Raw genomic sequence first — 12,685 nt, forward strand, 5'->3', positions numbered from 1 at the left:
GCAGGAAGCGGGAAGGAAGATTAAGGTTTAACGCCCCATCGACATCGAGGTCATTAAGAGACGGACGCAGGAAGGGGACTCCAGTTGGGTAACAACAAACACGAAGGATTAATAGCGCAGTGTTTAATTTCGCGTGAAACTGACGATGAACAGAGTTTGTTTGGGACCGTGCATCTTGAGCATCCAAGTGAAATCACATCGTGAGGCACTATGCAGGGCCCTGGCATCACCTGCTGTTCTGCTTGAACCAACATTGTAGCCTACAATCAAGTGGCGTCCGGAAGTAGAACCGGGGTTTCTGGTCTTCTAAGGGTTACTGCGTGGGCCGGCTGGCACCGCGGCGCCTCCGCTACAGACTGGTGCTGGCCACCTCGTCGAGGTGGTCGTCGGCGGCGGCCAGCCGGCTCCGGCGTCAGTCGACGTCGTCGATGCGGACGATGGCGGCGGCGGCGGCGGGCGGCAGGTGGCTGGCGTTGGCCGTGGCCGTGGCGGTCTGCTGCAGCGGCACCGTCTCCGTGAAGCGGCCCGTGTACGCCACGGTGGAGTTGCCGGCGGCGCCGGGGGAGGCGCCGGCGCCGGCGCACGCGTAGCTGCCCCCCGCCAACCTGCCGGGCGTGCGCCGGCCGCCGCGCCGCGCCCGCCCCCGCGTCGGGCCCAGCCGGTTGCCGCCCCCGCGCCAGCACCACAGCCCGAACGTGCGCCGGAACTCGCGCCGGAACTTGCCTGAAACCGGCCACCAGCTGCTCATCGGAAAGTGCTTCGGCGAACTGTACCGACAAAATTTCGGAGTGTTCCAACTTCAGCACACCCACACAAGAGGACGTAACTTTACACTTGATCTTCACGAGGCCCACGAGAAAGAAAGGCCGCGGCGCGTACGTCACGAAGGTAGTCCTGAACTCGGTCGTTCGCTCAGCTCAGCAGACAATATGCGTTTCTAAACCTGTTAACTCGCAGCTGGGCGTGGAAGTACTAACATCTGCTATTATGAAGGCTTATCTCACTAGTGGTAAGATAGATACTGCCTACATGAAAATTAAAGAGACCTTTGGAGAAAAGAGAAACACTTGTATGAATATCAAGAGCTCAGATGGAAACCCATCTCTAAGCAAGGAAGGGAAAGTAGAAAGGTGGAATGAGTATATAGAGGGTTCTATACAAGGGTGATGTACTTGAGGACAATATTATGGAAATGGAAGAGGATGTAGATGAAGATGAAAACAGGATATGATACTGCGTGAAGAGTTTGACAGAGCACTGAAAGACCCGAGCCGAAACAAGGCCCCGGGAGTAGACAACATTCCATTAGAACTACTGACAGCCTTGGGAGAGCCAGTCCTGACAAAACTCTACTATCTGGTGAGCAAGATGTATGAGACAGGCGCAATACCCTCAGACTTCAAAAAGAATATAATAATTCCAAACCCAAAGAAAGTAGGTGTTGACAGATGTGAAAATTACCGAACTATCAGTGTAATAAGTCACGGCTGCAAAATACTAACGCGAATTCTTTACAGATGAATGGAAAAACTAGTAGAAGCCGACCTCGGGCAACATCAGCTTGGATTCTGTAGAAATGTTGGAACACGTGAGGCAATATTGACCTTAAGACTTACCTTAGAAGAAAGATTAAGGAAAGGCAAACCTATGTTTCTAGCATTTGTAGACTTAGAGAAAGCTTTTGACAATGTTGACTGGAATACTCTCTTTCAAATTCTAAAGGTGGCAGGGGTAAAATACAGGGAGCGAAAGGCTATTTACAATTTGTACAGAAACCAGATGGCAGTTACAAGAGTCGAGGGGCATGAAAGAGAAGCAGTGGTTGGGAAGGGAGTGAGACAGGGTTGTAGCCTCTCCCCGATGTTATTCAATCTGTATATTGAGCAAGCAGTAAAGGAAACAAAAGAAATATTCGGAGTAGGTATTAAAATCCATGGAGAAGAAATAAAACCTTTGGGTTCGCCGGTGACGTTGTAATTCTGTCAGAGACAGCAAAGGACCTGGAAGAGCAGCTGAACGGAATGCGTAGTGTCTTGAAAGGAGGATATAAGACGAACATCAACAAAAGCAAAACGAGGATAATGGAGTGTAGTCTAATTAACTCGGGTGATGCCGAGGAATTAGATTAGGAAATGAGACACTTAAAGTAGTAAAGGAATTTTGCTATTTGGGGAGCAAAATAACTGATGATGGTCGAAGTAGAGAGGATATAAAATGTAGACTGGCAATGTCAAGGAAAGCGTTTCTGAAGAAGTGGAATTTGTTAACATCGAGTATAGATTTAAGTGTCAGGAAGTCATTTCTGAAAGTATTTGTATGGAGTGTAGCCATGTATGGAAGTGAAACATGGACGATAAATAGTTTGGACAAGAAGAGAATAGAAGCTTTTGAAATGCGGTGCTACAGAAGAATGCTGAAGATTATATGGGTAGATCATATAACTAATAGATCATATAACTAATAAGGGGGTACTGAATAGGATTGGGGAGAAGAGGAGTTTGTGGCACAACTTGACTAGAAGAAGGGATCGATTGGTAGGACGTGTTCTGAGGCATCAAGGGATCACCAATTTAGTATTGGAGGGCAGCGTGGAGGGTAAAAATCGTAGAGGGAGACCAAGAGATGAATACACTAAGCAGATTCAGAAGGATGTAGGCTGCAGTACGTACTGGGAGATGAAGTAGCTTGCACAGGATGGAGTAGCATGGAGAGCTTCATCAAACCAGTCTCAGAACTGAAGAGCACAACAACAATAACAACAACAACAGTAAGATTCCATAATAGCGGATTCCAGTAGAAGATTCAGTTTTCGTTTGTACGAACACGCTTAGTTACGAGGTAACAGGTGTAGAAACGAAGTTTGTCTGCTGATTTGAGCGAGCGAGCACAGGACTACCTTCGTGACGTACGCGCCACGGCCTGTCTTTCTCGTAGACCTCGTGACCTTCTGGCGTGACGCAACGTCCACTGAAATTAGTTTAGAATTTCATTCAATCCATACAACTACATTTAGTTTTTTTGTTGATAAAGTATAACATTTAAAATCTCTAACATGTCGATATGTAGTTCCTTTTAATACTAGAGCGTGGCAATACTTTTCATTTGTCAACATCTACAGTTTTTGCAGTTGTGATAAGCCCGTTTTCCTACGGTATTGTTGGGCACATCACTTTTTATAGCTACTCGACTTTTACTTTCTTAATCACGTAACTTATCTTCCCTGTAGCACAATATAAACTATGTTTTTCTTTATGAATGAAAACACACACAACAGTGGTCCAATATTCTGCAATATTTATTATTTATTTCATAAATCGGCTTTCGGCTATCATCAGGTACAAAAATAAATATGTGGTGCAGAGATTTTAAACTAGTGTATCTACAGAGTATCTCCATTTACGGAGATGAAAATGTTAATGTAAGATTTAAGAATAAAACGAGAGGAATTATTTAAGTGTAAACGCGATGTAAGATTATTTAACTAAGATGAAATAAGGGACACATTAACTGATGAATTACATACAAATTATAACAATTATTTATAGAAGAAAATAAATTTATCAATGAAATTTGGTGACATGTTCCAAGGGTGTGCCTGAACAAGACAATCTTGTCTTTAATAGATCGTAAATTACTACCAAATAAGGTATACTGGTGAGATAAAGTAGGTGAGTGAAAGTCAAATTTTAAAACTTTTTTTTAGATTGAAGTAATTTCGCTCATTTTATTCTTAAATATGACATTAACATTTTCATTTCTGGGAATGGAGACACCCTGTAAATTACACGCACTAGTTCAAAATCTTTTATTCAACAAAATTTCATTGCACCACTTACTTATCTTCGTACCTAATGATGGCGCAACAGTTAAAAACCGGTTTCTGAAATAGCAATAAATATTATAGAATATTACACCACTGTTGTGTGTTTTTTCATTCATAACATATAAAAAGTTCTACCAAGCACAGACAGAACAGTCAGTAATGCTATATTTTTATGTTTTCTTCTTTCTATATTTATACTCGTGAAATCTTCTCGGGTGATCAGCCGAGTAAAGGCGTCGTCTTCTCGCAACGTTTCGAAGGGTTTCGTACCCATCATCTTCAAGATGATGCTTGAAGATGATGGGTACGAAACCCTTCGAAACGTTGCGAGAAGACGACGCCTTTACTCGGCTGATCACCCGAGAAGATTTCACGAATGGAATACGCCGAGAAAGTCTCAAATCATATATTTATACTGCACATTTGTAAACTTAAAAGCTTATCATGTCAAAATTCCCACATTCCTGTAACATAAGATATTTAATTATTCATTACAGCCTTTGTACATCGTTTGACTGCAGGTACGATTTCAGACTTCAATAGAAATGGCTTCTGTATAAAAGCCAGAACTGACTGTGTAGTATAATAAAGAAGTTTTTAGTAATTGGAGTGAATATGAATACAGTACACAGTTATGGAGCAGCAAAACACAAGCAAGAAGAAACGAACAACTTTAGTATAAATCGTGTTTTACACGAACAACTTTGTGCTCAAAATCGACTACTCGGGATGGATGCATGTTACGTGGCTGCGTGTAAATCAACAGTCGACCACATCGCGAGTGGAACAGTGATGTCAATGATAAACTGATTGTGTTGAGTGAAGAGTTCTGAAGATCTACCTACCGCAGCTGTTAGTGAATTGGTTGCTGCTTGGCACACTTCCATGACATCACAAGAAAGGCAGAAAGTCTGGGACAGCACTGCCTAGTGACATGACTTTTAAGGGGCTTTGTTGATGTTTAAGCTGCCCTTTTAGGATCCTGCCTAAACACACTCTCCGAAATCGCAACATATTCGGAAATAAACAGCCAAATATTTCTGAGATGCAGTAGTATCAAATCCCCATCTACTCGAGCAGTTTTGTCACAATCGACAACACGTACATCTTCATCTATGCTCTGCAAACCACCGTGAGATGATATAGTCGTAGGAAAATAATTTTTTTTGTTATTGGAAGTGAAAAATTTTATACGTTTGAACATTTGGAGCAAGTTGCCAATCTCTGCACCACGTTGAAATCTCATCAAGATTTGACTGAATATTTATGCAGCTTCTTTGAGATGGTATTTCATTTTAGATAACTGCATAATCTGCAAAAAGCCTGACTTTACTGTCCTGAAGTCACTTCTACATCTGACGATGACTCTCAATCCAAGGTAACATGCTGTGTCCTCTGTACCAAAAGGTCCTCAATCCAGTCACAAATTTCACTCGATATCGCATATGATAGTACTTTTGACAAGCATAGGTGCAGTACTGAGTCAGACGCTTTCCGGAAATCAAGAAATATTGCATCTACGTGGTTGCCTTGATCAAAGCTTTCAGTATCTCATGTGAGAAAAGTGAGAGTTGGGTTCGACAAGATCGATGTTTTCGAAATCCATGCTGGTTGGCATTGAGACGGTCATTCTGTTCAACTACTCGTGGCAAGTGAGCCTATGTGGCGCCCCACCTGTACTGAGTCTCACCTGTCACGAGTGGTTGTTTTTGTTTACACGTCAGCGCCAAAATTGTTTTTGTTGTGAAAGCTGTGTGCTGTGCTGTTTGCTACCTGAATGGTGAAAGTGTGGTTATGTGAGGTAACCCCTCTTACAGAAAAGTCGAAATATAGTAACAATGTGTGAAAACCAGTCATAACACAGTTTGCTAATAACCAAGGCTAAATTATTAGTGGATGTTCTGGACAAAGGTCGGTTGGAAAATTCTCTACACTCCTGAGAATGGAAATAAAAGTCATCTAAACATTTCGAAACATCTATATTTACCTTCTCGAGAAAATATGTACTTACAAACAAGTCTAACAATATATAGAAAGCTCCCTTTTACTTTATCCTTTGTATCTTCTTTTCTTTGTAATTGTCAAATAACATCGAAAATTATTTTTCGTGTTAAATACTTCTGACATGTTGAATCAATATTCATTAGAAAACGTTTATCATTTACGTTCTCATTTAGGCCAGCGCATTCTGTTGGCTTTTTCTTTGCACAGTCATTGTAGAACTTAAATACCTCTTTGCTTTAAGATATTTTGTCTCTTTAGAACAATAGCAGGAAAGATACTAGGCCCTCGTGCAATTTTTGCAATGTACCACGAAAACAAAGTAAACAACAAAATAAAGACTAAGAATACACAAAAGCCTCTACTATAACATGAGCGAGATCTGTGAGAATAGGTTAATTTCCAATGTTAGCAGACACCACAGTCACGTATTTCTGCGCATGTGCAGTTTGTAGCTTACTTGGTATTTCAGAAATCTGCACTTCGCGCAGTCAACTCATCACTGACGTGACTCACTCGTGGTACTGCTGGTGGCTGATTTACACACGAGAATGTGATGCACACCCACTACAAGTAGTAGATTTTGACCAGAAATTCGTTTATTTAAAATGGAGTGTGCTGAACACTGTACATACACAGAAGAGGGACGGTGGCATCATCTAGTAACATCAGAAGTAGATCAATTCTCCCGCTATTTATTCATTTTATGGTAATGGATTTAACGACATATAACAATAACTTTTTATGCTGAAGATTAGATGGGTAGATCACATAACTAATGAGGAAGTATTGAATAGGATTGGGGAGAAGAGAAGTTTGTGGCACAACTTGACCAGAAGACGGGATCGGTTGGTAGGACATGTTCTGAGGCATCAAGGGATCACCAATTTAGTATTGGAGGGCAGCGTGGAGGGTAAAAATCGTAGAGGGAGACCAAGAGATGAATACACTAAGCAGATTCAGAAGGATGTAGATTGCAGTAGGTACTGGGAGATGAAGAAGCTTGCACAGGATAGAGTAGCATGGAGAGCTGCATCAAACCAGTCTCAGGACTGAAGACCACAACAACAACAACAACAACAACAATAACTTTCACTTTTTTCAATCAAATAAATATAACAACCAGAATTAATTTCGTTTTATACTATTTTATACTAATTTTACAGTAGAATGCACTCGTGATAATGAACGTGACTGAAATGCTTCTTCGGCAGGCAGACAGAAGAGAGTACTCCTTTGAGTATGAAGTGAAACTGAATGTGTAAAATGTTTTTCTCGTACGTCTTGGGTCCACACCTGTATTAAATTTCTGTATGTCCGATGCAGGAAGTTATTACATGGGCAGCGTTGGTGGCTGTTCCTTTAATGGAGAGGCGGTAATAATAGCTGGTCAGTTGTGAATCAGGTCGGCAGGTGGGGTAGCCCATCTTTTGAGAACGTCTGTTTGCTACTGTTAGCCCACAGCAGTACTACTAGTTTGCATACAAGATCTTGTACAGTGTAGATCCTGTTTTTATTTGATATTATTTTTCTGCTCTGCAATGCTAAATACATCTTTCTTTTCTCCATGTACAAAATTATAAGAAATGTAAAATTGATCTAACTCTATAGAGTTTCCACGTTACTTTGCTAGTAATAACTGAATTTATGTTATCTTACTTGGATACTTTGGTGGTTTTCCTAAATCGCTTAAGAAGAATGCTGGAATGATTCTTTAAAAAAGAACGCCGCTGACTTTCTTCTCAATTTCTGTCCAATCTGATATTGTGCTTTGTCTCTAATGACTTCGTCGTCGACATGGCGTTAAAACCCAAGCTTCCTTCTGTCTTCCCTTGTAACCACATCCTTGGAAAAATTGCCGGCTGTACAGAGAAAACTGTGCAAAAACGTAAGTTACTCAAGCTGCCCAATGTTTTCTTATTTCAGTGACAGATGTGGACTCCACCGTTATACGGAGAACACAAATTCTACAAATAGTCTTTGTTAGGTATTGCATATTCTGTTGTTAATTTTCGTCATGCTCGGTCACCGAACTGCGATCAAACGTGAAGCCAAGGTGGATTAAGCATGCAATAGGAAAAGAATACCAAGCTTGAGGCAACCACAGGACAGCGACTGGGATAAGTGGGGATGCCAATGAATACAGTTCCCCCGTTTCCACAAAATGTGGTCCTAATACCTTAAGGCGGGGATGGACGATAGATTTGGCTTGAAGGCCACTTTATGGAAGCAGAGGTTAGCGGAGGGCCTCACCTTTTGGTGACTGCATGCATTAGTTAAGTTGGAATTTCAGAAAAGGTATAAATTGTTACATGAAAATTCTGGCTGTCTTAGCTGGCCGCATAAAACGATTAGCTGACCGCAGTGCGGCCCGTGGGACGCTATTTGCCCACACCAGCCTTAACATAATTGTCAATGAATTACTGTGCACTAGACCTATTTGAAACAAACCTGTTACAAGAATTGCGATCACCAACAGTCACGTTGGATAAAATATTCCTCTGTGTCATGAAAATTTACCAGACTTATCAATCTAGATGCATTTGTTGTGAAGGACATCTAATGACTGAGACCAATGGATAAAGGTGATTCAGTACGTACCAGCGTTAGTAATGAAGAAACACTGAAAACAATTATTTTTCAATATAGTGCCCTCATAGGCATTCGTATTTATCCAAAAATTCCAACCCCTGTTTAACCTCTATGAAAAATACGAGTTGTCAATATCTGTAAAATACGACTCTGTCTCGACGATGACGTTCTTATTTGAGCAGAATTTTTCACCTGTTAGCCATGTCTTGATGTTTAGGAACAAGAAGAAATCGCAACAAGCCAGGCTGAGCAAATACGGGGTTACGGCTGTGATTAATAAAGCAATTAATGCAGCTTTTTCTGCATCTACGTGACTGCTCTACAGTTTTCACTTAACCAACTTTGCACGATTTCCCTATAGTTCCATTCTCGAACAGCGCCTGGGAAAACCACTACTGAAATCCTTACCTGTGTGCTATGATTTCTCTTATTTTATTACTTTTATAATTTCTGCCAATGTGGATGGACATCAGCAAAATATTTTCACATTCGGAGGAGAAAGTTGGTGATTGAAATTTCGTGAAAATATCTCGCCGCAACGAGAAAAGCCTTTGTATTAATGACTGCCATTCCCAATTCGCGGATCATATCCGTGATTCTCTCCCCCCTATTTCGCGATAGTACAAAACGGACTGCCCTTCTTTGAACTTTTTCGATATCCTTCGTCAATTCTATCTGGTAAGAGACGACGTCAGAGAAATCTGCTGCCACATTGTCGTGGTGAAACTGCCCTTTCTTCTTCACCAAATGGAGATATGGTTCCTTCAATTTTTTTAAGAAGCGATCCTATATCTCTCTGTGGCGCTGTCTAGCGACCGTTTCCCATTTTCTACAAAGTTTATGAGTATGACGGTTTACACGTATATATCGCGCATATATCATCGGTAAATTTTTTTCAGCCGATGAGACTGACCTATCTCCTCAGCTGCTTTGTGAATTTTCGTTTGATTATCAGTGAGAATGGTGTTGTGGATTTTTTTTTCAAGATTTGCTGGGCATCCTGAGTGGTCCTCTAAAACAGACACTCGGCCATCTTTAAATTTGGTGAATCGATAATGTGTGAACATTGTCACTGATGGTTATGGACCGCCGTAGACAACATCAAATTTTGTTTCCATTTTCGTACAATTACTTCTATCCAGAAGCAAATATCGGATCACTGAAGGAACTACGCCTTTCCATCTCGGGAAAGACCATGTAGCACAAATGATTGAAATGGCTGCCACATCCAGACTAACCTATGAATGAGTATGGGTTGTGTTTTAGCGTCGTCTATCAGATAACAGCACACAATAGCTATATCTACTTTAGAGAGCCCTCACGCATATTTTGGATAATCCTGATTAAGTGTCGAGTATTGTGCATAACCTATTTCGTACTAAATCTACGTCTGTGATTTACAGTTATTGTAAAAACACATCTGGTCACATTAGCTTTCTCTTTTAACAGCAGTATACGTTGCCTGGTTTCATCGTAAAGCAACACCACTGTTGAATTTGTTAGTGTCCAGAACCTGAAAAAAGTTTCAGAGGAACAGTAAAATTTGTACCAAGCTTTCCTGTTGTAATAGCTATCTCGTATTTACTATAAATCGCCTCAGTTGTGAAACACTATTGGTAATCCTTTTATGATATCGTACCTATAAATTAAGAGAATCGGCAAGATTAACTTAAAGTTATTTGTATACTATTCTGTGAAATGCACCAAGCACACTGCACCACCATTGTGTGTGTTCTTCTCGGGCACGGGATTAGTTAGTTGTTGTTCGTAAGCAGGTGGAAATCGCCGTGGTTACTGTCAAGCGACTGGAAGCTGCTGTAAATGAGTGTGATGGGACGGCCCCTAGAGCTTTGTACCAAAGATCACAAAGGTACCGGTATCTCAAGATACTATCCTCTCATGTGGATACCGTCTCTTCTGCAGGAAATACAAGACCGATGGCCACTCGTCTACTTGACTGTGAGTGATGTGTTAGTGGTAGGAGCGCTGTCTTCCACTGAAATCGAAACAGAGCCAGGGACACCCACTTCACATGTTTGAAAATGTGCTGTGTCCCCTATGCAAAATCTATTAATCGTTGGCAACTCAAACGTATGGTGAATAATGGTACCTCACAGAGAAATGGCAGAAAGGGATGGGGACGAACATTATGAGCACTCACTGTGTATGGCTGAGGAGCTCGTTCACCATGTTGAAGGAGCTGTCCCAATAGCCACTAAGGCAACAGGGTGTAACTAACTTAAGATTGTAGCGCGCATTAGGACAAACGAAGCCCGTCGTCTGGTCTCTGAAGCCATACTTGGACCATTGCAAAACTGCAGAGGAAGTTGAGAATCCCAATCTTTCCCACGAAGTTTGAACGGAGCTCACAGTCTGCAGCATGATTCCGAGAACAGATTGCTGCCACCCTGGTTCTGAGTCGAGTGGAAGGCTTGAACCAGAGACTGCAAAGGGTCTGTGCACGATACGTTTGAGAACTGTAAGGTTTCCCTAAGTGGGTCAAGTGAGCACTACAAATCAGAAGCTGCTACTCAGGTAGTTGACTGTGCGTGGGGTACCCATAAGGTTTTTCTTTTAGATTAGGCGACTCTCCGTTCAGTCCAAACAACAATAGCTATGACGGACCCGGAAGTATTAGTGTAAGATCCAAAGAAATATTCCCCCCCCCCCAACCCATCCTCTTTCAGAGGTGAGAGTATTAGAATCCTAGTAGTTAACCAATGAAGCGTTCACAACAAATTGCCAGAGTTTGAAGCGGTCCTAAATAGCGGTGAGTCTGATATAATACTGGGTACACGGAGCTGGTTAAGGCTGCAGTTGACAGCAATGAGATTTCTGGGGAAAATTCAAGCACATATCGAAATGCTAAACTAATGGGAAAGTGAAGTGGCATATTTCCCGCAGCAGATAAAATACTGAATTCCACCGAGCTAGAAATTGAAGCTGCGCGTGAGATTACTTGGGTAAGAATCAATGTCAGGGCTGGGCATAAAATTGCAATTGTACCGTTCTATTGCCCACTTTCTGATGTAAGCGAAACTTTAGAGAACACACCAATTTGCTTGTACGTAAGTTGTTCAATCGTACTGTAATCATTGGAGCAGACTTAAATCGTTCAAATTGGGGTAATTACAGTTTTGTTAACGTGACAATACATCCTGTGAAACATTACTAAATCCCTTCTCTGAAAACTAGCCAGAACACATCGTATGGAGTCCGACTCGTGACGAAAATATATAAAATCTAATGCAACAAATAGACCTGACCTCTTTGAGGGAGTCCACATCGAAACTGATATCAATGAACACGAGACGGTTGTGATTACCAAAACACAAAGGCCAACTACAAAAGTGGGAAGATTTATACGTTCAGTAAACTAGATATAAAGCAGTAATTTCGTATCTCTACATCTACATCTACATCTACATCTACATCTACATGATTACTCTGCAATTCACATTTAAGTGCCTGGCAGAGGGTTCATCGAACCACAATCATACTATCTCTCTACCATTCCACTCCCGAACAGCGCGCGGGATAAACGAACACCTAAACTTTTCTGTTCGAGCTCTGATTTCTCTTATTTTATTTTGATGATCATTCCTACCTATGTATGTTCGGCTCAACAAAATATTTTCGCATTCGGAAGAGAAAGTTGGTGACTGAAATTTCGTAAATAGATCTCGTCGCGACGAAAAACGTCTTTGCTTTAATGACTTCCATCCCAACTCGCGTATCATATCTGCCACACTCTCTCCCCTATTACGTGATAATACAAAACGAGCTGCCCTTTTTTGCACCCTTTCGATGTCCTCCGTCAATCACACCTGGTAAGGGTCCCACACCGCGCAATATTCTAACAGAGGACGAACGAATGTAGTGTAAGCTGTCTCTTTAGTGGACTTGTTGCTTCTTCTATGTGTCCTGCCAATGAAACGCAACCTTTGGCTCACATTCCCCACAATATTATCTATGTGGTCTTTCCAACTGAAGTTGTTCGTAATTTTGACACCCAGGTACTTAGTTGAATTGACAGCCTTGAGAATTGTGTTATTTATCTAGTAATCGAATTCCAACGGATTTCTTTCGGAACTCACGTGGATCACCTCACACTTTTCGTTATTTAGCGTCAACTGCCACCTGCCACACCATACAGCAATCTTTTCTAAATCGCTTTGCAACTGATACTGGTCTTCGGATGACCTTACTAGACGGTAAATTGCAGCATCATCTGCGAACAACCTAAGAGAACTGCTCAGATTGTCACCC

The 12,685-nt window shown here is 41.6% G+C and overlaps 1 protein-coding gene across 1 annotated transcript in view; it reads right to left on the bottom strand.

Moving 5' to 3' along the window:
• Positions 1 to 412: 412 nt before the first annotated feature.
• The window catches only part of LOC124620014 (orexin receptor type 2-like), a 144,868-nt gene continuing 132,595 nt past the window's right edge, over positions 413 to 12,685 (bottom strand). Inside the window, exon 6 of the mRNA XM_047146680.1 lies at positions 413 to 723. Coding sequence (XP_047002636.1) covers positions 413 to 723 — 311 coding nt within the window. The remainder of the gene's footprint in view (positions 724 to 12,685) is intronic.

Source organism: Schistocerca americana, chromosome 6 (genome assembly GCF_021461395.2).
Source record: "Schistocerca americana isolate TAMUIC-IGC-003095 chromosome 6, iqSchAmer2.1, whole genome shotgun sequence".
NCBI classification, from domain to species: domain Eukaryota; kingdom Metazoa; phylum Arthropoda; class Insecta; order Orthoptera; family Acrididae; genus Schistocerca; species Schistocerca americana.